General features: G+C 43.3%; 1 protein-coding gene across 1 annotated transcript; it reads right to left on the bottom strand.

Moving 5' to 3' along the window:
* Positions 1–304: 304 nt before the first annotated feature.
* Positions 305–22,913, bottom strand: MSRB2 (methionine sulfoxide reductase B2). The gene is made up of 5 exons (XM_043479777.1): positions 22,755–22,913; positions 15,089–15,189; positions 8,657–8,733; positions 2,306–2,453; positions 305–1,299 (listed from the first exon to the last, which is right to left on the bottom strand). The coding sequence occupies exons 1-5, from the start codon at positions 22,870–22,872 to the stop codon at positions 1,195–1,197; spliced, it is 549 nt and encodes a 182-aa protein (XP_043335712.1). The 5' UTR covers positions 22,873–22,913; the 3' UTR covers positions 305–1,194.
* Between the last annotated feature and the right edge of the window lie 4,886 nt (positions 22,914–27,799).

Below are 27,799 nucleotides of genomic sequence, written 5' to 3'. Positions count from 1 at the left end.
TCAGAGAATCCAGGATAATCTATTTCCCTGCATCAAGGTCTTTAATTCATTCACACCTGCACAGTAATACAGAGAAAAATGGAACACTTAAGCTTCCTTTCTGTCCATAAAGTCTCAAAGAAAATGATGTAAATGTTTTTAGTAACAAATTATTCAAAACTCAGTTTGTAAAAAACACTTAAGTTGCTATTACCATTGATGTAACCAAATACCTACTACCAGGCGATCTAATTATTTTTTGGCATTTGACTTAGTCACTTTTATAAGAGAGAAAATTCACAGACTTAGACAAAAGGCAAACAAATTTTAGCAAATATTTTATTTGGAGATTTTAAAGTTTAACTTTGTAACCACTTGTACTCATTATCACTGAAATCTAGCAGATTCCCCTTCAAATTTAGTTGCAGGTAGAGAGGTTGGAACTAGAATGTTCAAGACAGTTTATTAACGTTTTGGAAAAAAAAATCACGCATCCCATGGATCTCCAGGCATGCTCCTGAAACCCACCTTGTCCACAACCCTCCTCCTCCTTTTCCTCAATGCCTCCTTCCATGCTGGAACTGTGGAGGACTCTAATGCCATATTTTCCTTCCTCTTTTCACTTGATCTCTCACATGTATATGTCTGGGAAGAACTTAACTGCGATGGAAAGTTCAGGGTCATTTTGTAGGAATTTTTTTTTTTTTTTTTTGGTTTATCCATCAGCCTCCAAGCATCCCTAGAGAGTCATGTCCTCCGGTCCAGACAAAGCCAACAGAAGTCGATTTAATGGAAATAGTTGTCCCTCTGTCATTTTGTGAAGTTCTAGTCAAAGCCAGAGCCAGGGCTGAGTTGACTCCAGGTAGTAAATTAGAGGTGTGGTTTGTGTGTTGCCAGCAGCGAAGTTAGCCTTGGTGTGGTAGTTAATGAAACTACCATTCACAACGGGTAGTCGTTCACATCAGGCTTCCGTGGTGGCTCAGACAGTAAAGGATCTGCCTCCAATGCGGGAGATCTGGGTGTGATCCCTGGGTCGGGAAGATCTGGAGAAGGGAATGGCTACCCACTCCAGTATTCTTACCTGGAGAATTCCATGGACAGGGAGGCTGGCGGGCTACACCTCATGGGGTCACAAAAAGTCATTCACATAAGTTCTGCGAATTGAATTTGGAAGTGAGGAAGTGGCGATGGAGGGAAGGGGACTCTTGGAGGTGGTCAGTGTTTCCTTGGCTTGAACCTGAGCGCCACGCTGTTGATGCAGAACCTCTGCCCAGCAGGCCCAGGTCCATCGGGGAACACATGGCCGAGGTGAGCTTCGCACTGCAAGGAGAGCAGCCTCTGTCATCTCTCACCAGGGACAAGGCTCTTTAAGTAAAACCCAGACAGATGAACCCCATATGGCGGGCCCACTCGCATCTTTGACCCGGTATTGGGGGAAAGTCTATTGTATCAGAATTTGATTCAGAAATGAGAGGATGTAGAGCACATGGGGTGGTAAATACTCTCTACTTGATCAGTGAGAATGTGAGCAAGTGATTTAACTTAGGCCTTGATTTACTCATCAATGAAATGGGGATGATAATTATACTTATGTAACAGAGCTGTTATTATGATTCATTGATACAATGCATTGGGACTTCCCTGGTCCCAATGCAGGGGGCCTGGATTCAATCCCTGGTCAGGGAACTAGATCCCACATGCCAAAACTAAGACCCGGGGCAGCCAAATAGATAAATATTAAAAAAAAGAAAAAAGCAGTAACACAGTTCCCGAGTGAGTGAATCTTGTAGCCAGTATATTATTATTGTTTTTTTCAACTGAAGACAAGACTAAGCTACATTTATCTGCTTACAAAACCAGAACATTTGAGCACCCAAAGATATCAAGTTGAATCTGCTGTCTGGATTTAAGCCACTCTCTCTGCCAGGCTCCCAGGAGAAATAAGCCCCGATGTTACCTTTAGTACTGCTCTGCTCTGCTTGTAGGCGACACGCTGCAGAGCGGGAAGGGGGCAGACAGATGCCAGCCACCCTGGACCTTCCTGCCGCTCCCCCTGCACAACAGAATGTGAAGGGCCAGCTCTTTCTTTCAGACCCTCGCTCATTCCCATCTCTGCAAGGCTAGAACCAGGCAAGGCTCCTTCTCCGGTCTGCAGTGCCGGGAGTGATGGGAGAGAGGAACCGGGTAGCAGCTCAGGAGAAACCCAGAGTGCTTCCGTGATAAAAGTGCTCCCGTCCGTAACACCAGATGTGCAAGGACAAGTGAGCTGTCCGCTGCACTCAGGAGGCACAGGGGAAAACAAAACACATGAAACAAAGACACCCACCTGCTTACAGACGACCTCTGTGCGAGCCAGTCCCAGTGAGGTGTCCGCACGTCTCAGGATCCCCGTGTTACTCTCATCAGAGCCAGACGTCCCGTGAGCCTCAGAGAACGAAGGCCATCCCGTGCCGGAGCAGAACTTCTTCTCAGAGCTGTGTTAGAAATCACGACACCTACAGCTGTGCAAACCGCTATGGACAAACAAAGAGCGCTGTGTGCCCCAACCCACGTCTCTACAGAGCACAAACCGATTCCCTTCTTCTCTGCCAGACCTCAAGGCCAGTTCTCTGAACCACAGGGGTCTGCCCACTGCACCTCCACTATTCAAGATGCTGTCTCGTCACGTCAAAGATTTCTTGTTCCTTTAATGTTGAAGGCATCCCTCTCAAGCTTCGACAAGGACCAAAAACACAAGGAGCTTTGTGAACCGCTCCATGTTAGGAAACAGATTAAATGCCCGTGTTCGAAACGCAGGGAAGGGGGAAATCGAAATGAAATGAGTGGTCAAAGGGTTTAGCGTATCATGGGTTCAGAGAATCAGAGAAATGTGAAAACTGATGAAACAGCCGTGCTCAGCCACAGGAACTTTTGGTTATCTGAACACAGAGCCTGACTGCCTTCGGGGGTTCAAGAGTTGCCTCTGCCGCTTCTTAGCTGTGTGAAACTGGACGGGCTGCTTACCCTGTCCAAGTCACAGTTTTCTCACCTCTAACATGGGGACAATAACATCTACGTTATAGAGATGCTCTGAAGGCTTAGGGAGCTGTGCAGAGGAGCACATATTGATTAATAAGCCTGGGCACCCAGACTCATCACTGCAGTGCAGTGACCTTCCCGGGAAAGCCCCCCAGGAACGAATGATGCTGGGGGTAGGGGGTGGGGAGGACAGAGGCGCTAACAAAAGGAGGAGGGCAACAAGCAAATCTACTCATCAGAGACCCACTCTCTAAGTACTTTGTTAGGTGAACTCCTTTTCTTTCTTTTTAAAAAAATTTTTGGCCACACTTTGCAGCATGTGGGATCCTAGTTTCCCTAACTAGGGATTGAACCTGTGTCCCCTGCATTGGAAGTACTGAGTCTCAACCATTGGACCACCAGGGAAGTCCCCAAAGATGAACTCCTTTACATCATGCTAGAAAAACAAATTTCAGAAATTTAAATGGCAGGAAATGGCTCTCTCTATCTGAGGGAGAAACAAGAAATGAATTGTAAATTCTGCAAAAAAAAAAAAAAAAAAGCCTGAGTGAAAAGAGGGGCAAAGTGGCAAATAATCAAACCCCTAGACTATGAGCACAGAAGGAAGCTCAGTTTAGAGCACAAACCCAGCAGAAAGAGTCTAGGCTAAGTCAGTGACTCAAATACTGATGGGTCTTGGGACCCATCTGTTACTAAAAAATTATCGAGGATCTCTGAGACTTTGATTTACATGAGTTGTGCCTATCAGCACTTAACAAATTAGAAATTATGAGTGAGAGTTTTAAAGACATTTATGCATTGAATTATTTTTAAAAATAATAAATTCATTATAGGCTAACACAACCTATTGTTACAACAAACTGAAACACTTAGTGAGACGAGTTACACTGTTTTGTAACTTTGCAAATCTCTTTTTAAAAAATTAATTTATTGGCGTATAGTTGCTTTACAGCGTCGTGTTAGTTTCTACAGCAAAATGAATTGGCCATACATATACAAACGTTCTTTCTTTCTTTGGATTTCCTTCCCATGTAGGTCACCACAGAGCACTGAATAAAGTTCCCTGTGCGATACAGTAGGTTCTCACTAGGTATCTGTTTTACACATCATATCAATAGTGTATATGTGTCAACCCCAATCTTCCAATTCATCCCACCCCCACTTTCCCCCTTGGTATCTGTATGTTTGATCTCTGCGTCTGTCTCTATTTCTACTTTTTGCAAATCTCTTTAATGTCTAGCCTGAAAAAAATGACAACTGGATCTCCAGACGTGCTCATGCATTCAATCTGCTGCAACACTGTTCTGACTGAAGGCAGGAAGAGGATGTAGTCTCTTGGACGTGTGGGTGTGTGCTAAGTTGCTTCAGCCATGTCCGACTCTGTGCGACGCTATGGACTGTAGCCCGCAAGGTTCCTCTGTCCAATTGGGATTCTCCAGGCATGAGAACTAGAGTGGGTTGCCATGCCCTTCTCCAGGAGATCTTCCCAACACAGAGATCGAACCCAGGTCTCCTGCGTCGCCAGCAGAGTCTTTACCGTCTGAGCCACGGGGGAAGCCCCAGTCTCCTGGATACACAGTTAGAAAAGAAAGCACCTCGAAGAGCCCTGGAAAGACCCTGGGAACTCGGGTACAGCTCTGAGGTTGACTTCTGAGAGCCTGGGGTGTGAATCCGGGCTCTGGTATGTCTGTACGCCCTTGGCAAGTTATTTAACCTCGTAAAGTCTCTGTTCCCTCGTCCACAGAATAGTAACAGCATTTTTACCTCACAGGGTTGCTGAGGATTGACTGAGATGCTTTCTTCATTTAGCGTTTTTACCATCGTGTTGGACACATGGTACCTAAGTTAGTGGTTATGATTTTTAAAATATCATTATTATTGGTAGTACAGGTATCCATGAAATTTGTGCAGCTGTGGGTCCAATTAGAAGTGTCTGCACATTCAGACGGGCTTCCTAGGTGGCTCAGTGGTAAAGAATCTGCCTGCCAATGCAGGAGATGCGGGATCGAGCCCTGGGTCAGGAAGATCCCCCGGAGAAGGAAATGGCAACCCACTCCAGTATTCTTGCCTGGAAAATCCTATGGACAGAGAAGCCTGGCGGGCTACAGCCTACAGGGTTGCAAAGAGTTGGATACAACTGAGCACGTGTGCACACACGTACACTCAGACTGGCTTCTCTGCAACCACTTTTCTTTTCCAAGGGTTCAAAACTATACATCTGAGCCACTTTGGTCCAGGGAAAAACATTTTAAATATCCTTTAATCATAGCTTTTTCATCCTCAACATTATATATAAACTAGTGATCATTAAAACAAATCTGATGGAGAATTATGAATATAATAATTTTTTTAATGAATGAATCTAAGACTAATAAAAAGTCATTTAAAACGTTTTATGGGAAACAATAAACTTTTATTGATGCAATTAACAGAATCTGGAGATTTTACCAGGTAATATGAGAGGCCCATCATATATCCTTTAAGAGGGCAAACTTAAATATTAAGGGCAATTAGAAATTGCAATATATATATTTAAATGATTAGCAGATTGTAAGACCCGCCCTTGAGAAACTAAAACCATTCTGGACCATCTTTACTCTTAAAGGGAGTAAAGATATATATCATGTATACTCTTTAAGGGATTCCTTTTATTTAGTTTTATTATATGTTTATTTGCTTTGTTTTTGTCATTGCTTCTAGAAACTCCATGGCCCCCAAACCAGCAGCAGAGGCACTTGGTGATAACTGACAATCCTCATGGTAGAAGAATTCCCATTCATTTCAAGGAACAGGAGCACAGAAAAGGTTAACAATATTACCTAGTTCCTACAACACGTGGGATGCCAGAATATTCTGTGAAAAGGGAACTAACCTCAGGCTCTCAGATTCCTTCTATTCTAAAAAGATTTATGACTGTGAAACGTGATCTCACAGTAGATTTTAATAAACACATCCAGAATTGGAGAGGAGGAAGGAAGGGGAATAGAGGAAGGGGTCAAAGTCACATAATTCCAAGGTTAATGAAGTGACAGTCTGGAGTCCAGTGCTCTTGACCTGGAAACCCTGGACCAAATGACTCTGAGCTGGAGAGTCAGCAGCTCCCCTGAACCATACTGGTTCAGCTCGAAGGGAAGTCTGCAGGCAGCAAGGAACCCGGTGGCCAAGTGGCTGTGATCCCTCATCCACTTGATTTCTTAACTGTTTAGTTTTGATTGACTTTTCACCTCCTTTCGACTGTGTGCGAGCATTTGAAGGGATGTTCATTTCTTCTCTACCCTTGCTCTCTGTTACTGAGGATGGAGACCGGGGACAGGAAGAGAGGGAAAACAAGAGGCCCAACAGGAATCCTGACAGTTATCTCCCCTCTTGAATGGGAAGCACTGTCAGGAATATAGTCTTCATTTATAGATTCTCATTAATTAGAAGAGATTTCTTAGGAGTTCCTCATTATCAAAAACACTTTCATGTATAAGGCCCTAAGGCGGCTCTGTCTGTAAGAATCTCATTGCTAACATGTATCCGGTGCTTGGCATGTGTCAGGTGTTGCTCTGGTGCTTTCACGTGTATTAACACATAACTCAGTTACTCCTCCCTATAGCTTTATGAGCTCAGTACTACTAACATGCTCATTTTACTGGTTGGGAAATCAAGGCACAGAGGGGTTAAGAAACTTGCCCAAGGTCACACAGCAATTAAGCCAGGATGTATATCTACAGACTTCACCACTCGACTACATTGTCTCTCTTGTAAACAAACAAGGACTTTAAGGACACAGAAGATTCTAGAACATAAAAAGATTCTTATGAATACATTCTTATTTTTCTCAGACTAAGCTTCAGGAGGAAAAAAATAAAACAAACTCCAAAGTCCTTAAGAAATGAAAATGGAAACTGCAACTAAAACTAAGTGATTAAAAAGAAACAAACAGGTTGGCAGATTGGCAGGTCAGTAAACTGGCTACTTGCTGAAAGTGCTTTTGAAGACCTGGCTGGTTTTATTAGTCTTGGCTGCCGTGGGGATGGTCACTCACCTTCCTTAATTTGAACTAGCACTGTGCTAACAGAGTAGCTACTGCTCATGGTGGTCTCTCACGTTTAAATTACTGTAAGTGAAATAAGATAAAAGATTCAATTTTTTAGTCGCATCAGCCACATTTCAGGTGTTCAATAGCCACATGTGATTAGTGGCCACCAAAGTGGATGGAGCAGATATAGAACATTTCCATCACTGCAGAAAGTTCTACTGGACAGAGCTTTTTGCTCTGGTCTCTCCAGTCCCTCCCTGCCCCAACACTCTGATTCCCCAACACAGCCTGCAAGGTGGGTAGGAAGATAGTGTCATCTTTACAGGTGCATAAACTGGAACACCAATGAAGTCAAAATAACAAAGACTAAAATGTAGGAACATGCTCTTGCAAGGATGACAGTCAGAAGCTAGAAACAGAACCTCTGGCTGCTGACTGCACAGTCACAAAGCCATCTTTTCTATGTTCACAACACAGTTGTTTGGCTAAAAGCAGGTTGGCCATCTCAAGGTCCCACCTCTCCCCCTTTAAACAGAACCAAAGGTCAAACAGTAACTAATGGTTCAGAAATATGCGTGCATTTTACCATTCCCAGCTTCCCCCAGGCCATCTTCTCAGTCTGACTGCCATCTTTGCCATCTCTTCACCAGCCATTGACAGAGTGAATGAATCCCGGCGAAGGCCTGCCCTTCTGTGAGCATGAAGGAAAATCAATCCTAATCGTTGCTCATCCTTGCAGGCGGGGTTTGGCCTTCCAAATTCAGGCCCCATTAGCAGCCAGCAGCCCAGGAAAGCCCAGTCTGCTGAAAGCCCAGAGCACATAATGAAGCACTGCCTAATGGAAGATTCACAGAGCTGGCTTGATTTATATTTTATTCTAAACCAATTTAGGGTTGATGCAAAAGAAATAAAAAACAACTTTGAACTTCTGAAAAATGGGACTTCAAAGATGTTTTCCTTTCCTCTTCATCGAATCTGCTTTTTTTAGACTGTTTCCTGCATGTCTAAACAAAAAAGCCTTTGTTGAGAGATTTCAGATCCTGATTGACTTAAAAGAGGCTTTGAAATCAAGGGACAATTAAATTTACTTTTAGCTACATAGAAGAGGCATGGTATTCACTACTGTCAAGCACTGTGGGGAAGCTATCCTCATAAAATTCTACATTTCCTAAATTAAATTATAAACCCATTTTTTCCCTGGGAGAGATACAGTTTTAATCACATGGTCAAGCAAATACCATTATGGTTTAGATGTCTTTAAATACTTTCCCAGGGAAAAAACTAATAGCTTTATCTTAAGGTGCCCACCAAGTTTTTTTTTGGTTTGTTTTTTGCTATTTCTTGTGGATACAGAAAGAAAGAATATAGGCTAAGATGTTAATGCTATAAACACTAGAAATAATCAAGACAGGCAAGAATGTTAAGTGAACAGCCCTCCTTATGGTAACCAAGTCAATCAGGAAGGGCAGTGAAAAACATGGTATGTATTGGGTTGGTCAAAAAGTTTGTAAGATCCTATGGAAAAACCCAAATGAATTTTCTGGCCAATCCAATATTTATCCAAGGCCCCAAAAGACAGAGCGGTATGAATTTTGAGGCTCACTCTCCTTTGGTACCTCTTGGTCTTTATCTCACCTGAAGAGTGGGCTGTCACAACAGACACAGTGATACATCCCTGGTTCCTTGTTATTCAGGTAGATCCCACTGAAAGGCTGAAAGTAAATGAGATATATCACTGTTCAGGTTTCTCAGAACACCGGCAGCAATGATACAGCAGATCGAAATCCAAGATTAAGTTCTCCAGTGAAGGAATTTATGAAGGAATTTTTGTACTAATTTGACAAAGTGCAAGTATCACTGGAGAGAAAATTACAACAGGCCCAGTGAAGCAGTCTGCAGGCTTGTTTACGGCCGACCTTTATTGTGCCAAATGTTCAAATTATGACATTAATGATGCTTTGTATTTATATAGCATCTTTCATCCAAGAACATCAAAGCCTGTGGAAAAGCAAGAGAATGGGCCTCTGGATTGTGTTAGATCTCAGCCTCCATTTCAGAAGTTAATACAACAGGAATCTAGTCCACTGACTAAAACACTCTGAAATCTCCAATTAAAGACAGGATATAGATATATTAAAAAGCAAGGCTCAGGCTTCCCTGGTATCTCGGGCGGTAAAAAGCAAGGCTCAGTGAGATTGGGGTTGTGCCTTTAATATGCTTCACGTGGTGTTTAGGATACTTCATACTGAATAAATGCTAAATAATGAGCGAGATTCTCCCAGTGCCTAAGTTACTACTTAGATGAAATTACCACATTAATTGTGGCTTAAGGAGTTTGCAGGTTCTGAGAAGAACAGGAGACTTGAAGCAATGCGTGAGCCAAGACTGCTATATATTTTTTAAAATGTTATTTGGTAAACTGATCTCATTGTTTGGAACAACAAGAAGACCATTTTTGCCCAATTCCATCTTCTCTATCAAAGAAATTTCAAGAAAGAGAAACTGTTGCATGAGCCTCCTGTGAAAATCCACAAGCAGTGGCTGGTGGCAGGCACTGTCCTATTCTTTGGAAGAGAAGCTGAATACGGGATGGGTCACTGAGTCCCAGAGCTGATTCAGGAAACAAGCGGCCCCTTCAGCCCTCTCTAGACAAATCCCCAGTCAAATGGTCACATTCCCTGTGGTAGGAGTAACAGCACATTTTCAGGGAGCAGCGTAACAGTCAATTTCAAATTAACCTACTGAGCCCACCATCTGGGCACACTTGGATGTTTTCCCTCTTTAAAAATCCTAAACTTGGCTGCAGACATCAAACAGTGGTGAGCCGGTCTTTTTCTGGCTTGTCCCCTCGAAGGCTTGCATCTCACGCTGGCACAAAGTGGTATCTGGAATGAAGAGGAAGTTGCGCCTCCCTCCCACCTGGGCTGAAGAGACAAACATGCCAAAGGGCTACCCACATGTGAAGCTGATCTAGAAATGCCTACTTTTGGGATCCGGACAGCCTGCTAATATTCACAGTATAATGTTTGATATTGCAGGGACAGCTGGACAGAGGAAGTGACAGGGAACTGGTACCACAACAAGTTAAAAAAAACAACAACAAAAAATCAGACATAAAAGAATCCTTCGCTGACATATTTTATGAAATGACATCTCTCCTCTGCCTCCTTGACTGATTTCCTGCTGTCCACCCTCATCCTTTCTCCTTAATTTTATACAAGTCCTGTCATATTATTTAGGGCCACACTCAGCTTCTATTTCACTCGCTCATTCCAGTATTACTTGAAAACCAAGTGTGTATCCAATGCTGGACTGGGTACCAAGGTTGCAGAGATGGAAAAACAAAACAGAACCAAACTAACCCATGCTTCCTGCACTAGGAATTTGCTACCAAGTCAGGAAGAGATGTGAGCTGGCTGTGGTCACACCATGTGACCGTAGTTCTGATGGGGAGGTCAGCAGGGAGTGGGGGGTACCACTAGTCCCTTTATTATTAGGGAAATTTTCATGAAACCTTTCTGGACCAGGTAGTATTTGAGATGTCTGAGATCAGGGTTTTCTTTTTCTTTAACCTCTTATCATCATTATTTTTCATTGCATGGCTGACTGGTGTTTATTACAGGAAAATGCCAAGACACTAAAGTGAGTTTTGAAGGATGAGGAGGAGTTAATCAGATAAAGACATTTCAGACAGAGCAGCCTGGGCTGGGCTCACGTCACAGAACAGAGCAATGTGGAGAAGGAAGACGAGGTTTGCTGGAAAGGCAGGGAGGGCCAGATCATAGCGGCTTTAATCAGACCATGCTTCTTGTTGTTCAGGCGCTCAGTCATGTCCGACTCTTTGCCACCCCATGGACTGCAGCACACCAGGCTGCTCTGTCCTTCACTATCTCCTGGAGTTTGCTCAAACTCATGTCCATTGAGTCGATGATGCTAAAGAGTTTAAGTGCCATCTTACTGAAAATGGAAAGCCACTGGAAACTTTTAAATTGGGTGTGCACACAATCAGAGCTGGTTTTTAGAAGGAGCACTCAAAGGACAGTCAAACAGCCACCAGTTCAGGCCTGGATTTAACTATGGCAAGAATAGTGAAAATAAAAAGATGAGGACGGATTTAAGAATTGTTTTGAAGAGAAAACTGAAATGAGTGACTGTACAGGGAGGGGGTCAGAGGCAGAATGACTTTCAAGATACCCCCATCCCTGGGTTTTCAAAATCTATCCTATGGACTAAATGTTTGTGTTATTTAGTTGATAAGTCATGTCTGACTCTTCTGCAATGCCACGGACTGCAGTCCTCCAGGCTCCTCTGTCCATGGAATTTTCCAGGCAAGAATACTGGAGTGGGTTGTCAATTTATCCTCCAGGGAATCTTCCTGACCCAGGGATTGAACCTGTGTCTCCTGCATTGCAGATGGATTCTTTACTGCTTTACCACGGGGAAGCCCCTAAATGTTTGTGTATCCCCCCCAAATTCATGTTTAAGCCCTAACCCCCAAGGTGATGGTATTGGACTTGGGGCCCATGGGAGGTGATTAGTTCATGAGGGTGGAGCCCCTCCAGAGTGGGATTGGTGCCCTGGGAAGAAGAGACATGGGAGGGATGACCTGTTTCTCCACCACATTGGGACACGGCAAGAAGGTGACCATCTGCAAACCAAGAAGAGAGTCCTTATTGAACCAAATTGTTTGGCACCTTGATCTTAGACTTCTCAGCCTCCAGAACTGTGAGCAACAAATGTCTGTTGTTTAAGCCTCCTCGTCTGTGACATCCTGCAAGAGAAGCCCAAACTGACTATGACTATGTGCGCACCAACGCAGCCTTTCCCTTCTCTGATCTTGTCAATACCACACACCTGTTGGAAACAGATGATACACTTAAGTGATTTGCAGGTTATTTCACAGAGAACTATTTACAAAGATGGGGACAGGGCCAATGGATACCAGCAAGGGAAGGTAAAGCATCCCTAGGCCAGTGACCGAGAACACACCATGGGGCACAGAGTGGGCAGAACCCATGGGGCCGAAGTTGGAGGGGTGGGCTGCCTGTGGGGGTGGGGGGCGGGGAGGCTGCAAGCTGTGTGGGAGGAACACAGCCCCGGGGGACCCTCGATGCCTGTTTTTCTATTGTGTCCTCTGATTTGCTGGCATCTCCCAGGGGCCAAAGTCAATCAGGAGTCAAGAGGGCAAGGGAGCTGCTTGGCCTTCCCAGAGTTCAGAGCAGAGTGAAGCACGTGGATGGCAGATCTGGAAAGCAAACAGTAACCTGAACAAAACCTAGCTTCTACTGACATTTGACTTTAAAAAAATATATTTATTTATTTGACTGCACTGGATCTTAGTTGTGGCACATGAGATCTTTAGTTGTGACATGTGAACTCAGTTGTGGCACATGGGATCTAGTTCCCTGACCAGGGATTGAACCCGGGCCCCCTGCATTGGGTGTGTGGAGCCTTAGCCACTGGACCACTGGGGAAGTCCCTGATATTTGATTTTTAGTTATGGCTCAACTAGTCTGTGAACCCCCTTGTCATACCTGGCAGAGGGCTAGCAGGTTACTGCTGCCCAACAAAAAGCACATGCAACTGAATTCTAATTTTGAGTCACCAAATAGAAGGCTGAGGTGTTTCCCTTCTCTTTTCTTAGCCTCATGGAGCTTATGGAGGCTTATCGTTCTGCAGCATTCTAAAAAGTTACATGTGGAAATGAATCAACTGAAAGGGATTTATAACATTACTTAAAATAATGGATGATGCTCATTTTGTAAAATGGCCAAATGCAGAGTATATCACACCATCTGTTTGAGAATCCCATGTATTTATTCTCCTAAACATCTGGCAGCTTATCTCCAGGCTGCCATTTCCAACTCTAATCCCTGTGTGGCTCTGTCCTTCAGAACAGGGCTGACTTACAATGCTCTGGGAAGACACACAACTGCTCAGGGAATCACAGGTAGGTAGCTCTCTTGTGATATCTGCATAATGGTTAGTGTAAGTGTCTTTCCTGGGCTTACCTGGTAGCTCAGTGGTAAAGAATCCATCTGCCAATGCAGGAGATGTGGGTTCAAATCCTGCATCAGGAAGATCCCATGGAGGAGGAAGTGGCAACCTGCTCCAGTATTCTTGCCTGGAGAATCCCATGACAGAGGAGCCTGGTAGGCTACAGTCCATGGGATTGCAAAGAGTCAGACATGACTGAGCACACACACACATAAGGAGTACCTACCTGCCCTATGCTGGGCTCTTTTCCAGGCACTGGGGACCCAGCCATCAACAACACACTGACCAGCTAAACAACAACAGTCTCTTTCCAAGGGAAGCCTTTATTAAAAGCCCGCCCACAGAAGTTTTCAAAAATATCAGTATTTCACCAGAATCTATGGAATCTTCTGGTCTATCTAATGACTTTGGCATTGGCAGTGAAGTTGAAGGTGGGACCATGATTATATGGCTCCAGCACATGGACAGCTTACCTGAATTTTGCAGGGACTGCTAACTTCAAAGATATAAATATCCTAAAACATTCAAAACCGCTGTGCTGTGGTCCACTCTAGGGGGTTGGCTTCACAAATGAAAATACCTACTGCTGCTGCTGCTGCTAAGTCACTTCACTTGTGTCCGGCTTTGTGCAACCCCATAGACGGCAGCCCACCAGGCTCCGCCGTCCCTGGGATTCTCCAGGGAAGAACACTGGAGTGGGTTGCCATTTCCTTCTTCAATGCATGAAAGTGAAAAGTCAAAGTGAAGTCGCTCAGTTATGTCCAACTCTTTGCAAACCCATGGACTGCAGCCTACCAGGCTCCTCTGTCCATGGGATTTTCCAGGCAAGAGTACTGGAGTGGGTTGCCATTTCCTTCTCCGGAAAATACCTACTAACCTGCCTCAATAGCTATTTTCCAGTGGTCATATTTGGGCTTAAGACAAATGGCTTTCTGTGAAACGCAGGGCGGTAAAAATGGTACTATACTGAGTAACCACTGAGGGCTGCTTTCTCAGGAAAGTCAAGAAAGCTGAGGTTATTGAAGACAGTTTCAGTAATATGTCCCCCTCTTGGCCTGCAGTCATTCAACTGTCCCAATGCTTGATTTTTTTGAGCACCTGCTATCTGCAGGGATGTCATGTGCTAGGATGGCAGGTACTGAGCAGGGAAAACCCAGCCTGGGGCTGGGGGAAGGCTTCCCTTTGGGGGTTGAGATTGGGGCCAAGAGCTGAAAGGTGGGTTTGAATGAGTTGGAGTTGGGGGAGGACACAGGGTGAAAGGGCCTGAAGTGGGGAAAGCCCAGGGTCTTGGAGCTAAACAAGGAAAAGTAGCCAGATCTGAGGATGGGGGTGGGAGGCAGGGACCAGAGCTTTAGGGCCTTGTTAGCCACTTTTAAACTTTCTTCTTTTACTTTGAAAGCAAGAATTTAGAGTAGGGGGTGATGTGGTCAGGTCTGTTTTCAAAAGATCTCTTTGGCGGCTGGGAGGAGAATGGCGCGGTGAGGAGCAAGGACAGCTGTAAGGAGCACAGCTGAGGCAGCTGCTTTTGACCCAGGGATGGTGGGGCCTGGACCAGCCTACTGGGGAGAGCGGCGGAGAGAAGCAGGGTGATGAGAAGGTCATTTAGGAGGCTGAGTGGGTGGACCGGCCACCGGAGGGCAGTGTGTCCAGAGAGAGGTTTCTGGCTTGCATAACTGGATAGATATTCATGGCCAGAGGATAACAGTGGAGGGTGCCAGATTAGTAGATAAAATGATGAGTTGTTTTTTTTTTTATTGGAGCCACCTTATAATATTGTGATGGTTTTTACCATACGTCAACATGAATCGGCCATAGGCATACCTGTGTTCCCTCTCGCCTGAACCCCCTCCCGCCTCCCTCATTCCTCCAGGCTGTCACAGAGCACTGGCTTTGGGTGCCCTGCTTCATACATCAAACTCCCACTGGCTATGTATTTTACATATGGTAAGGAGAAGGTGGGATGATCTGAGAGAACAGAAAGTAGTTAGGTTTTGTAGTGAGATCGATTCCAATTTGTCACGCACCACACCCAACACATCTACTCAGAAACTGTAGATGAGTGTAGCTTACCGGCTCCGTCCCTTTTTCTCTCGTGACATGGAACTGCTCTGGTGTCAGCTTCTTTTGCCACTCACTCTTGGAGACAGCCGGCTGACGTTTTGTAAGAGACCCTGTATTGTTAAACAGGAATTTCAAAAAAATGAAAACAGCAACGAACACTGAGGTCGACTTCCTTGGATTTGTCTATGACAATTTAGTTATTCCCCCAAAGAATTAGAGTCATGCCTTCACTATAGATATTTGTATTTTAACTGTTTCTTTGTATTTCATTGCATTGTTTAGAATCTCAAAATAATAACTCTATAAGAATGTATTTAATAGCAGTGGTTGACAATTGCAAATTATTAGATGGGTGCTATTGGCTTCAAATGATGTCTTTGATCAAGTTACAGATTTTTATATATTTCTACATTATTAAAACATATTTTGCTTTAAGAAAAAACCCAGCAAGGCACAATGACCTTTTCTTGCTAAGCCTCTCTCCTGAAGTGCACCAGTTGCCAACAAAATATACCGTAACTTCCCCTCCACTCCCACCATTTCCTCCTTCACAGAGACCAGAAAGCTCAGGTACAAAATGCTTTAATTGACTCATTAGTTTAGTAAGAGATGAGTAATAAGCAGAAAGCCAGTTTTCCAGTTGCACTGGGGCACAGAAGTTAAAGAGGTGACTGAAATATGAAATAAAGCAGAATAAATTCTCTTTGGTTTGCTAAGGGTAGAAATCAATCCCTCTTCCATTACTACGTTCAAAGGAGTATTTCCTGTCAGGATACAGGTGGGAGTAGCTGACAGACTGGAGAGAAAAGATTGTTGAGCCAGTGGGTTATTAAACCCTCTTCCTTGCTGGTTTATAAAGATATCTCTGATTTTATTCATCAAAGAAGGTCTCTATTAAAAATTCTTCTTGTGTGAAAAAAAGAAGACTCCCACAGCACACATTCCTGAAAGGGAAACTGAGACCTACCATAATCTATGATTGGGCTTCATGGTTTTTATCCACTTGGGTCTTCCTTTCTTCTGCTTCCTACAGTTTCTATGTTACTTTTATTCCAATGAGTATAAACAATGTAACTAGGATAATACTCTCTTTGGCCATGGGGGGGGCGGGGGCGGCGGAGGTGGGAAGTCTAACTTCTGTGATACTGTTCTAATCATCCAATGTTAAGAATATGAAAGGATCATATCATCTGCACACCTCAACTTACACAGTAGAAAACAGAGTAGTGATTGAAGGCTTTATTAGGAAGGTGGCATTTTGGCACAGAGTTGAAGGAAATGAACAAACACATCAGGTGAGTACCTGGAAGACCATTGCAGGCAAGAGAAGCAATAGGCTGGGTGCGTGGCATGTCCTATGAACAGCAAAGAGGCCTGAGCAACTGGGGGGGAGTCAGCAGGGAAGGTTAGTGGAAATGAGAACAGACAAACAATGGGGGCCAGATCGCTTAGGGCCTTGAAGACTATTATTTCAATCAATCAGTTAAGGCTGAGCTGGTTCTTCCAGGCTGCGCTGGTTTTCTCTAATTGCGGTGAGTGGAGGCTACGTCTCATTATTGTGCGGGGGGTTTCTCATTGCAGTTGCAGAGCTTGGGCTCTAGCTGCGTGGGCTTCAGTACTTGCAGCACGTGGGCTCAGGAGTTGTGGTGCACAGGCTTAGCTGCTCCAAGGCACGTGGGATCTTCCTGGACCAGGGATCAAACCCGTGTCCCCTGCATTGGCAGGTGGATTCTTAAATCACTGGCCCAGCAGGGATGTTCAGGCCTTGAAGGCTTTTGTAATAACACTGGCTTTTGCTCTCAGTGAGTCTGGAAGGCAGTGGAAGGTTAGCAGAGACATGGAATGATCTAACATATTTTAAAAGAATTAGTGGCAGATGTTCCAAAAAAAAAATGAAGCAGGGTAAAGGCTGAAGCAGGAGAACCATTACAGAGGCAGGCCTTTACCCTGCTTCATTTTTTTTTTTTTTTGGAACATTTCCAGGCCAGCTCTGAGAACTGTGGTAGTTTATGTCATGGCTGCAGCCTGATCATGTTTACTTCTTCCACCTGATGGGGGTTTCAGTCTCTGTAAGACAGCTCACAGGCTATGGTTCAGAATATTATCTGTATCCCTGGCTGAGAGGCAGAAACCTGGATTGGGGTGGCAGCAGTAGAGTGGCTTAGAAGTGATCAGTCGGTGGACACGGTCAGATGGTGGAGCCGGGGGATCTGCTGATGGGCCAGCTGCGGAGGCGAGAGAAAGCAAAGGGTCAAGGGTCACAAGCCACGGCTTCTGGGCCCTGGAAGATGGGGAAGACTTCAGGAGGAGTAGGTTTGGAAACCTGATTTTGAATTTGTTAACTTTTAAAATGCCAATCAGGTATTCAAGTGCAGGTGTCAAGTAGGCAGTTGGCTATATGGATACACAGAGGGGGAGGTCTAAGGTGGAAATGTTAACTTTAGGATTCCTCAGCTTGAAGCTGTTTTTTACCTTGGGGGCTGGCAGATCCTCAAGTCAGTGAGTGTAGACAAAACAGAAAGGCCTGAGGATTGTACGCTGAGGCTCTTCTCCATATACAGGTTGAAGATACATGGAGGCAAGCAGGGAGGTGGGAAGGAAACTGAGATGCAGTGTCCTAGTGAAATGGAGCAGGACCCTATGGCCCTTCCCCAACATGTCTGCCTTTTGTCTGTGAAATAACTTTAGTCAAAGAATAAGTTTAATCAGGAACTTCCCTGGTGGTCCAGTGGCTAAGACTCTGAGCTCCCAATGCAGGGAGCCTGGGTTCAATCCCTGGTTAGGGAACTAGATCCTGCCTGTCACAACTAAGATCCCAGAGTAACCAAATAAAAAGTATATTAAACAAATAATACATTTAATCAGTGAAGTGAGAAAATACAGAAACAAAAGAAAACAGTCAAATGGGACAAAATAATAATAATTTAAGTCATTAAGCAAAGTCAAGGACTTTTAGTTCCTTCTCAAGGGATACAGATAATATTCGGAGCCACTGCCTGTGAGCTGTCTTATACTGAAACCCCCACCAGGTGGAAGAAGTAAACATGATCAGACCACAGCCTTCACATAAGCTGCCAGTTCTCAGAGCCGGCCTGGAAATAGGAACAAACCTACCCTGGAACTGAAGATGAACTGTCCCTGAAACAATCAATGACACTGATTAGATCACCGCAGAAGCAATTTCAAGACTGTCAGAGCTGACTGTGCTGTTTCAGCATGTAGCCCCCTCCCATCACCGACAAAAGCTCTTGGGCACTCAAGGGGGGTGGGGGAATCAGCCTTCGAACAGGAGTCCTCTTCACCCCTGCCCCGCCAAGCCCAGGTTGCTGGCCTCTGAAATGCAGCAACCTTTCCACCATTCTCGCCTCTTTATTGGCTTTTGAGCAGCGAGCAGCCGGGAGACCCTACTTTGAGTTAGACTTTTGGGCTCTCATCATGGGACCGCTGCGCTCTCGCAACACCTGGCTCGCGAGATTTCCCTGAGCAGTGCTGCGGCCATGATGAGGCGCCAGCGGGGCTGTGAGGAACTGCTGCTCTGGGCTTGCTGGCCCCAAGAGCGGGGTATGAGGGGACATCCCTAGCAGCTGCCGAATCCGTTTTGTTTTGGGGATCCTCCCTGTTTCTCCGCTGCTCGGCACTGGCTGGCTGTCAACGTACGCTTTTCTTCGGTGGAATGGAAACATGTGTCTGGATGAGCTGACGAGCTCCAAGACCCAGTAAGGCAGTCCACCGGGGTGCAGCCGGGCTAACTTCTCTTTGAGCACGAAGTACTATTTGGGTATTTTGCCAATTGGTTCTGACATGGGTATGATGTCCAGGAGCGTTTGTGTTGGGGACTCTGTATTGGTTATTGTCTTGAAGGATTTGTGACAGTTCTGTCTTCTGGTGTGTGAGTGTATATTCCATTTGTGTGATTGGTAGCTTTCTTGTCTTTTATAAAATGGGAGATTTGGTTCAATTTATTTGAAAAATTTTAGCTATGAGATTATGATGAAAGAAAAAGAAAGATAATTTTTTCAACAACATATGACAACAGTATTAGACTCTAAGAAAAAAATGGGTTAAGATGAAACTCTTCTGAAATTCCAAAACTTGTTCTTTTTGCATATGCAGTTATGAAATATGTCCGTAACTCTGCCTTACGTAAGTGTTGGTTTAACAGTCCAATTATTTTTTGGGGTTTTTTTTTAAGGCTTTAAATGGTTAAAAATTATAATATGTAATTAAAGTTACTAAAAATGATGAGGGAGCATTTCAGTGTGTAAAGCAAGTAGGATACATGTTGTTGGTGAGAGAAGGTATAAAGAATGGAGGTATTTTTTATTGAGGAAAAATGATGATAATAATTTTGTCTTGGAACTAGTTGTGATCTCGGAGGGGAGAGCAGTGAGTGGTTCTGAAGAGAAAACTTAGTTTCCTGCCCAGGAATTGAACATGGGTAACCTGGATGAAAGCCAGGAATCCTAGCCAGCAGACCACCAGGGGCAAGAGGTTAGAAGCAAAGTGGTCCTGGCTCTTTCCCTCATTTGAAAGCAAGAATGTTTCAAGGAGGCAGAAACTGTAAAAACAGGTACAAAGTTTATCATTAGAGTACACAGCACAGTAAGTGGGCGGGCATACAGATAAATCATTTGTTATTTAAGACAGAAGAAGAAATACACAGCTGGAGAGAAGGGGCATTGGGTACCCTCTCTAAGGAGGAGGAGAGCATAGGAAGTAAGGCAGAAATACATACCCAGGAGGAGTGTGGGTGTCCTGAATGAGAAGCGCAGTAAAAAGGTGATTTAAATCCCTTAATTGGACAGTCCTTCCCCATATTTTTGGAGAAGGAAATGGCAACCCACTCCAGTATTCTTGCCTGGGAAATCCCATGACTGAGGATCCTGGTAGGCTACAGTCCATGGGGTCACAAAGAGTCGGACACGACTGAGCGACTTCACTTCCCCATCTTCGTTTACCTTTGGCCAATTATTACTTTTTTTCACAACTGACTGGTCCTTGGACTCTCCCCATGATGAGTGCGCAACTTTTTGCTAAGATGGATCCCATCACAGAGGCCTGGGGGTGATGTCCATGTTTATTATAGACCCCCAAGAAGCCTTCCTGCGCATGTGTAGACAGGGAAGTTTTCTTTGACCTCAGGAGTTGACACCTTGTCTCTTAGCCTAGCTCAGGTTTTGTCACTAGCTTTGTCACTGGAGGGTCTGAGTGAGAAAAAAGCTTGAATTTTATTCCACTTGACAAACACCAGCTGTTCAGCCCAGGGGCCTATGTATCTCCTGCCTCAGTTGTTTCTGGATGGGGACAACTCATATGGATACAAAAAGTGATAAAAGGTTTGTGAAAAAAGGGAGCTTTGAGAAGAGTTTTATACTTGTCAGGAGTGATTAAGATTAGACTGGATTTAATTAGGTAAATATACTTTGTTATTAATAGTAAGCTGGAATAAAAGTGGAATTTGGTTTTCTTTCTCCTTGTTAAGAGATCAAAACTTTCCTGGAATATTGAGTTGCTTTTGACAACAGATTGCAAGTTTCTTTCTATAGCTAACTTTGAGTATCCCAAAGGGCCTATAGGCATCTCAGAAGAAATGTTAAAGTAACTAGGATTATTTAGTATGTTAAATTACATGGAAAACATTTGATTAACTTTCAGGTTATAATGCTGAACTGGGTAAGAAATTTAAAGAATTCTAATGGAAAGCTATTGTTTTGCTTCAAAGCATATTTTTGATCCCAACGTTTGGGATGGAAGTTATCACAGAGTATAATTACTTATGATGTGTACCACTGCTGGTTTTAAGCTTACTGCTAAAAGTACATACAATGGTTGTGTGACAACTGTATATAAGTGATAAAATGTATAGGCTATAAAATGTCTCCCTGTCAGCATATCTCTGTACTTGTTGTCTGATTAGTTTTCCCTCAACGTGGATTATTAAGTCCACAGCATAGGGTTAAATATAGCTACACTTTTATCTTTTCCATTCATTTATGTAATTATAACTAATGCTTATTGTATACCTACTAAGAACCAATATTGTGATAAAACATATTTAGTTTTTTCATTTATTCTGTGTAATAACCCTACTATTATCATTATCCTTATTTTATAAAGAAAAAAACAGGCTTATCCATACCAAGTTCAAGACATGCTCAAAGACACACAGCCAGTGGGTGTGGCAGTCAACACTGAAAGCCCTTAACCACAAAACTATTACCTGCCTATCATTCTCAATGGTTGCCTACTAGTTTGTTGAATTGAACTTTCATGGTTTACTTAAGCATTCCTTAACTGATAGACATTTGGGTTATAGCCAGTTTCTCCTTCTTAAGAGTAGTGCTGTTAAAAGCATCTCTGCACACATAACTTTGTTGTTCTTTTGAATTATTTCCTTAGAATAAATTCCCAAGAGTGGGTGTCTGATAAGTGAGCAGTTCCTGTTAAGTACTGGTGTCTGGCCAAATTTTAATGTTGCTGAAGAACCTCAGATTCCAGGGCAATTTATTAGGCTGTTTCCGACAGCAATAAGTACAAACATAAAGGGCAAATTTCCGCTGAAACCACCACCCTCTAAAGGGGAATGAGGAGGGCTCCAGCCCAGAACTGTGATGCCTGAACCACCACCTGTGGTTCTCAGGAAATCTACACTTAACACTAAGCAGGCAAAGAACAAATAGGAGATTGGCTGACTAGAGACACCAGGAAGGGTCTTAAGTACGTGACCCCAAGTCATATTTGATCAGCTCCCATTGCACCCTGCCAGGGCTTTTATTTATTTAACACTACATTTTGAAATTTTCAGGGGATAAAAAGAATTCCGAGTGACTGGGTACATTGATAGCACAGATATTTATCTTTAAATATCTTCAATGGACACATAACAAATGGATTCCAAGATGGGCTAGCTGGGGCAGTTGCCCAGAAAGGCAATCAACACATGGCAGTTGTGTCCCCCAAACTGGACATGAAATACAGTGCCAGCTGACCCAAGATCCCACTAGAGTCCCCTTTAGTGACTCTGTACTAAAGGATGACGTATCAGCGTGCCCCAATCCCACAGAGCAGCCAAAGCCATGTCGTAGAAGAAACACACACTTTTCCCCGGTTTGTGTCACAGCCACTATCAGGTTAGAGGGGGGAAGGGATTACGAGTCCCCACGTTCCCCCTGGGTCCTGGAAACACAGAAATAGAGGTCAGGGAGCAGATCCACAGGCATGCAAAGTTAGAACTGCCTGCTTCTGAGGCGCAGAAAGCAGCAGGCATAACTGGACGAGGGGGACAGTGTAATGAACAGAGCAGGGGGTGGCTGCAGCAGAGAGCGCTCTGGGAGGTCTGCTGACCCAACACCGCCGTCCTTCATCTGGAAGCCCGGCTCCAGGGTACATTTTGTACAAAAAACAAAACAAAACAAGTATGTATGCACCTGGGAGGAGAGGACCTATACTTTTCCACAAACCCTTATACGGGTCAGTGACTCCCCCGCCCACGCCCCTGCAAGTTTACAGCCCGCCGTCCTTAGATGGCAGAAGGTGGGCGGGCAGGAGCGCCCCGACGGAGCTTCCCGAGAACGGACTAGTCAGGTCCAGGACCAGCCGGCGGGGGCCCCCGGAGACCCGGCAAGCGAACAAAAATCGAAAGCCGGGAGGTGGGGGCAGGGCCTGCGAGGCCTACCTGCTTGCGGGGATCCAGCACCTGCGCGGAGGCCGCCGCAGTCCGCTCGGCCCCGCGCAGACCACCCGGGTGCCTCGCGGAGGGGAAGGCCCCGCAGAGCTCGCAGGAGGCCCGCCATGACGCTCAGCGCGGCCGGGCGGAGCCCACGCCGCGGCCCCGCCCACTCGCGTAGAGCCCGCCCCTGTCTTCGAGACTCGGCTCCGCCTCTTTCCCCCTTCCGCTCCGGTCGGCACTACAGCCACCACGACGCTCCGCGCTTCTTTACCTTCCCGAGCTGCTGCCCCCCTACTCCTCCCCTTCGTGCATCCCTCCTCTTAATCCCTTTCTGCTCCTGTGCCTACCTGCCTCCCCTTGGCCTTCTTTGGTACCCTCTGCTCACGTAACGCTCCTGCCTCCCTGCGTGCCTCCCCCAAACCCGTCCCTGCCTCTACCCTTGCTGCTCCTCCTCTGGTCCCACCTAGCAGCATGCATTCCCACTCTGCTCCCCACCCCGAGCCCACTAATCTGTTTTAGTTGATTTGCATTTTCTAGAATTGCTTATAAATGGAATCTTTTTTTTTTTTTTTAAATTTTGTCTGGTTTCTTTCATGCAGAATAAATGTCTTGACACTCCTTCCAGTTTTTGCATGTAGCAACCATTCGTTCCTTGTTAGTGCTGAGTACTATTCCATTTGTAGTCATACCACACGTATTTATCTAGTCATTTGTTGATAGGTATGTATACAGTTACCAATTTTTCCTTATTAGAGATAAAGCTGCTGGGAACATTTCTGTGCAAATCTTTTGTGTTACCGACCACAGTTCTTGGACTAGAAATTGATAAAGAGGCCAGATAAGAAATTCAGACAAGGCTTAACTGGGACTTGTGCTGCAACAGGAGAGAGTGAAAACAAGTAACAGGTGTCCTTGATCCCTCCCTGAGCAGGGGTGAGCTGGTTCCTTACGTGGAGTGAGGATAGGGGTGGATCCAGGGGTCATGCTGGAGGGGTTCTTTGGGTGGTTTGCCCATCCTCTTGATGGTGCTGTGTGCAGGGTGTATGCGCAGTACCCTGTTTTTGCTCCTGGCTCCTCAGCAATGGCAGTTGTGTTTTTGGTCTTTTTGTACCTTGTTGTTCATAATTTGTCCCAATTGCATGCACTTATTTTTTAGTCCCTTATAGTTTCTTTGTATTTTGTTGCTGGAGGAGACATTTGTCCAGGTGCAAGCATTATAGCGACGCATTCCGGGTCCCAGTTCCCAGCCTGTCTCATCTGTATGAACATGGGATTTCCTTTCTCTTGGGTAAATATCTGGGAATGGAATGACTAGGTCATAAGATAAGTGTAACTTTTTAAAACTACCAAAATGTTTTCCAAAGTGGTTGTTTCACCTTCCATTCTAGGGAGGGCCACCAGTCTTACAGACTCCACCAAGGCTCCTGTCTTCCAGAAACATCCTCACAGATACACCCAAATTATATTTAACCTGTTGTCTGAAAATCTGCTGGCCCAGTCAGATTGACCCATTTAATCAACCATCACAGTTCCAAGTTGGAAAAATAAATAGGAAAACAATAAGGGGAGTGATGTAATAATCTACAAAGATTTACTGTTATGAATGTAAGGAAAATTAATATTATCTATGTGGACAATACTCAGCTCTGATTGGACAGATGGCTAAAGGATATGAACAGATGGTTTGCACAGGAGAAAATACAAATTGTGAACAAACACTTGGGAAAATGTTTAGCTTCCCTAATAATTAAAGAGTGGCAAATTGGAAGAGCCCAATATACTACTTCCTATATATTAAATAATAGATTTTTAAAAAAAAACCAAAATTAACAGCACTTTGCAAACTCAGGTATACCCATGCATTGCCTCTGTTTAGAGGCATAATTTTTCTGGAAAGAAATCGACAACATATACCAAGCATTATAGAATTCATCATATCCTTCCATGTGGCAAATCTGCTCTGGGGAGCAAATCCCAAGGAAAGAATTCAGTAAGGGTAAACACCTGATTTTTGCATAGATGTTTATATTTATGCTTTTCATAAAGTGAAGTCACTCAGTCGTGTCTGACTCTTTGCAACCCCATGGACTGTAGCCTGTCAGGCTCCTCCATCCATGGGATTTTCCAGGCAAGAATACTGGAGTGGGTTGACATTTCCTTCTCCAAGGGATCTTCCTGACCCAGGGGTTGAACCTGTTTTTCTGCATTGCAGGCGGATTCTTTACTGTCTGAGCCACCAAGGAAGCCCTACAAGAACTTAAAAAAAAAGTTCAAAAGCATCAATTCTTTGGCGCTCAGCCTTCTTTATGGTCCAATTGCCACATCCATACATGACTACTGGAAAAATCATAGCTGTGACTATACGGACCTTTGCAGGCAAAGTAATGTCTGCTTTTTAATATGCTAAGTTTGTCATGGCCTGCCTTCCAAGGAATGTGTTCTAAAATATGTCAGTATGCATTTACAACTTTATCATTCAATATTTTGGTTTTTCAAGATTTATTGTGAAAGACACAGACAGATAAAGATCTACTTCATTCATTTTAAATGCTGTATAGAATGCATAGTACTGACAAAGCAGAGGATATCTATTATTCTACTTAGACACAGTAGATGTTTTCATTCCTTGCTATTGCAAACCAAACTACCATGTTACAAATGAGTGACTTTGTACAAACCTCTTTGTTCATCCAAGATTACTTTAGAAAAGACATCTAGAACTACTGGATCAGAGATTAACTCATCTTCAGCTTTCCTTGGACTTCAATAATTGCTCTCCAAAATGGTGGTACCTATAATTTGTATGAGTCCATTTCCCTACATCTTCACCAATGTTTGATGTTATGAGATTTACTAAGTTTTGCCAATATGATGGGCGCAAAATCATTTTCAATTTCAAAATCAGGTTTCAATTTTCATTTCCCTGATTGTTAACAGGGTTGAGAATCTTTTTAGATGCTTAATAGTTACCAATTCACAATTTTTGTGAATTGTCTACATTCTTGTCTCTCTTTCTTTTAGATCGTTAGTTACAGCCATGTTGGAATTCTTTATTATATATCAATTATTTGATGATTATATGGGTTTTAATTATTTTCTCCCATTATGTGAATTTAATTTTTACTTTATCTTTTACTATATCTTTTATATAGAAGTTTTAAGTAGTCAGAGTTATCTACCTTTAGAGTTTGCTTATGTTCTTCTATTGCGTTTGTTCCCATACATGTGTGTACATAATTTTACACAAATAGTACATACTACTATTATCAAAATGTGTGCATTCTTTTCCAACTTGCTTTTCTTACTCAATATTTTGTTTTAATATTTTACCTGTATCAGTCAGTCAGTCAGTTCAGTTGCTCAGTCATATCCAACTCTTTGCAACCCCATGGACTGCAGCACGCCAGGCTTCCCTGTCCATCACCAACTCCCAGAGCTTGCTCAAACTCATGTCATTTGAGTCAGTGATGCCATCCAACTATCTCATCCCCTGTCATCCTCTTCTCATCCTCCTCCTCTTCTCCTCCTGCCTCCTCTTCTTCACAGCATCAGGGTCTTTTCCAGTGAGTCCATTCTTCACATCAGGTGGCCAAAGTGTTGGAGCTTCAGCTTCAGCATCAGTCCTTCCAGTGAATATTCACTGATTTCCTTTAGGACTGACTGGTTTGATCTCCTTGCAGTCCAAGGGACTCTCAAGAGTCTTCTTCAACACCACAGTTCAAAAACATCATTTCTTTGGTGCTAAGCCTTGTTTATGGTCCAACTGTCACATCCGTACATGACTACTGGAAAAACCATAGCTGTGACTGTTATGGACCTTTGCAGGCAAAGTGATATCTTTGCTTTTTAACATGCTGTCTAGGTTTGTCATAGCTTTTCTTCCAAGGAACAAGTGTCTTTTAATTACCTGTATGGATTTTTAAAATCTATTTTATTTCTCTTAACAGATCTTATGTAATAATGATATTCTCTTATCTTCTAAAGCTTACAGTTTTATTTTCATATTTAAGTCCACCTGAAATTAATTTTTGTGTCTAGTGTGAGGTAAGGATCTAATTTTGTCTTTTTCTGTATGGAGAGACAATTGTCAGAACCATTTATTAAACAGTCTATTCTGTTCCATTATCCTATTTGTCTTTTTCTATGCCAATACCCACTGTCTTAATCCTATAATTTTATGTTAAACCTTACTATCTAGTGAATATATGTCTCCCTTCTTCAAAAGCTCTTCTTGACTCTTCATTCATCCAAATGAAATATATTATCACCTTTCACGTGAAATTTAGTTGTATAAAAACAATGTTATTGAAGTGTTTGTTGAAATTGCATTGAATTTACCAGTTAAAGGGCAGTCAACTGCTATTTTTGATAGTATTTGTTAAAGTAATATGGCTCATTTATTTAGGTTTTACTTTATATTTTTCTACGGGTTTATGTTATTGATAAAGGAGTTAATAAAGTTTATTTATAAAGGAGTTGCCCATTTTTTGTTAGATTTATTCATAGAAAATTTGTAACTTCTATTGCTAGTTTGTGTTTCATTTCATGTTCTAATTTATAATTATTTGTTGTTTGTATTTTTTAATGCAATTCTAGTACACTGTTATTTTATCTAGTCATCTTGACAAATTCTCTTCTTATATTCCACAGTTTTTCTTGAAGAGTTTCTTGAATTGTCTATGAAAACAATATTGTTGTTAGATCATCTTTCTTTCATTCTAGCCCTTATATCTTTTATTTCTGATTGTGCTGGCTTGGACTTCCAATAAACGTATAATAGATGTAGTGAAAGCAGGCACCTTTGTTTTGTTCCTGACTCTAAAGAAAATGCTTCTAACATTTCTCCAATGCACATGATATTTTTTATAGATTTTTGGTAAACTTTACTAAGATGTGGGTGTTCCCTTCTGTTCTTAGTTTACTAAGAGATTTTGCTTCAGTGAGTGTTGAATTTTATTTGCTGATTTTCCAGTATCTAGTGATATGTCCTTTCTCTTTTACTATGTTAATGTAGAGCATTACATCAATAAACTTCATCCTACTGTTAAGCC

Source organism: Cervus canadensis, chromosome 10, assembly GCF_019320065.1.
Source record: "Cervus canadensis isolate Bull #8, Minnesota chromosome 10, ASM1932006v1, whole genome shotgun sequence".
Lineage (NCBI taxonomy): Eukaryota > Metazoa > Chordata > Mammalia > Artiodactyla > Cervidae > Cervus > Cervus canadensis.
Note: the sequence above shows the minus strand (reverse complement) of the source record. Positions and strands in the feature narration are given on the sequence as shown.

Excerpts from the sequence above, each read along its gene's own strand:
- MSRB2 (XM_043479777.1), bottom strand. The coding sequence starts at position 22,872 with ATGGCGGGCCTCCTGCGAGCTCTGCGGGGCCTTCCCCTCCGCGAGGCA. Across the intron at positions 2,454-8,656 it reads TGTGACAGCCCACTCTTCAG|CTCTGAGAAGAAGTTCTGCT; the intron begins GTGAGATAAAGA and ends TTTCTAACACAG. Across the intron at positions 1,300-2,305 it reads CAGAGGTCGTCTGTAAGCAG|TGCGAAGCTCACCTCGGCCA; the intron begins GTGGGTGTCTTT and ends CTCTCCTTGCAG.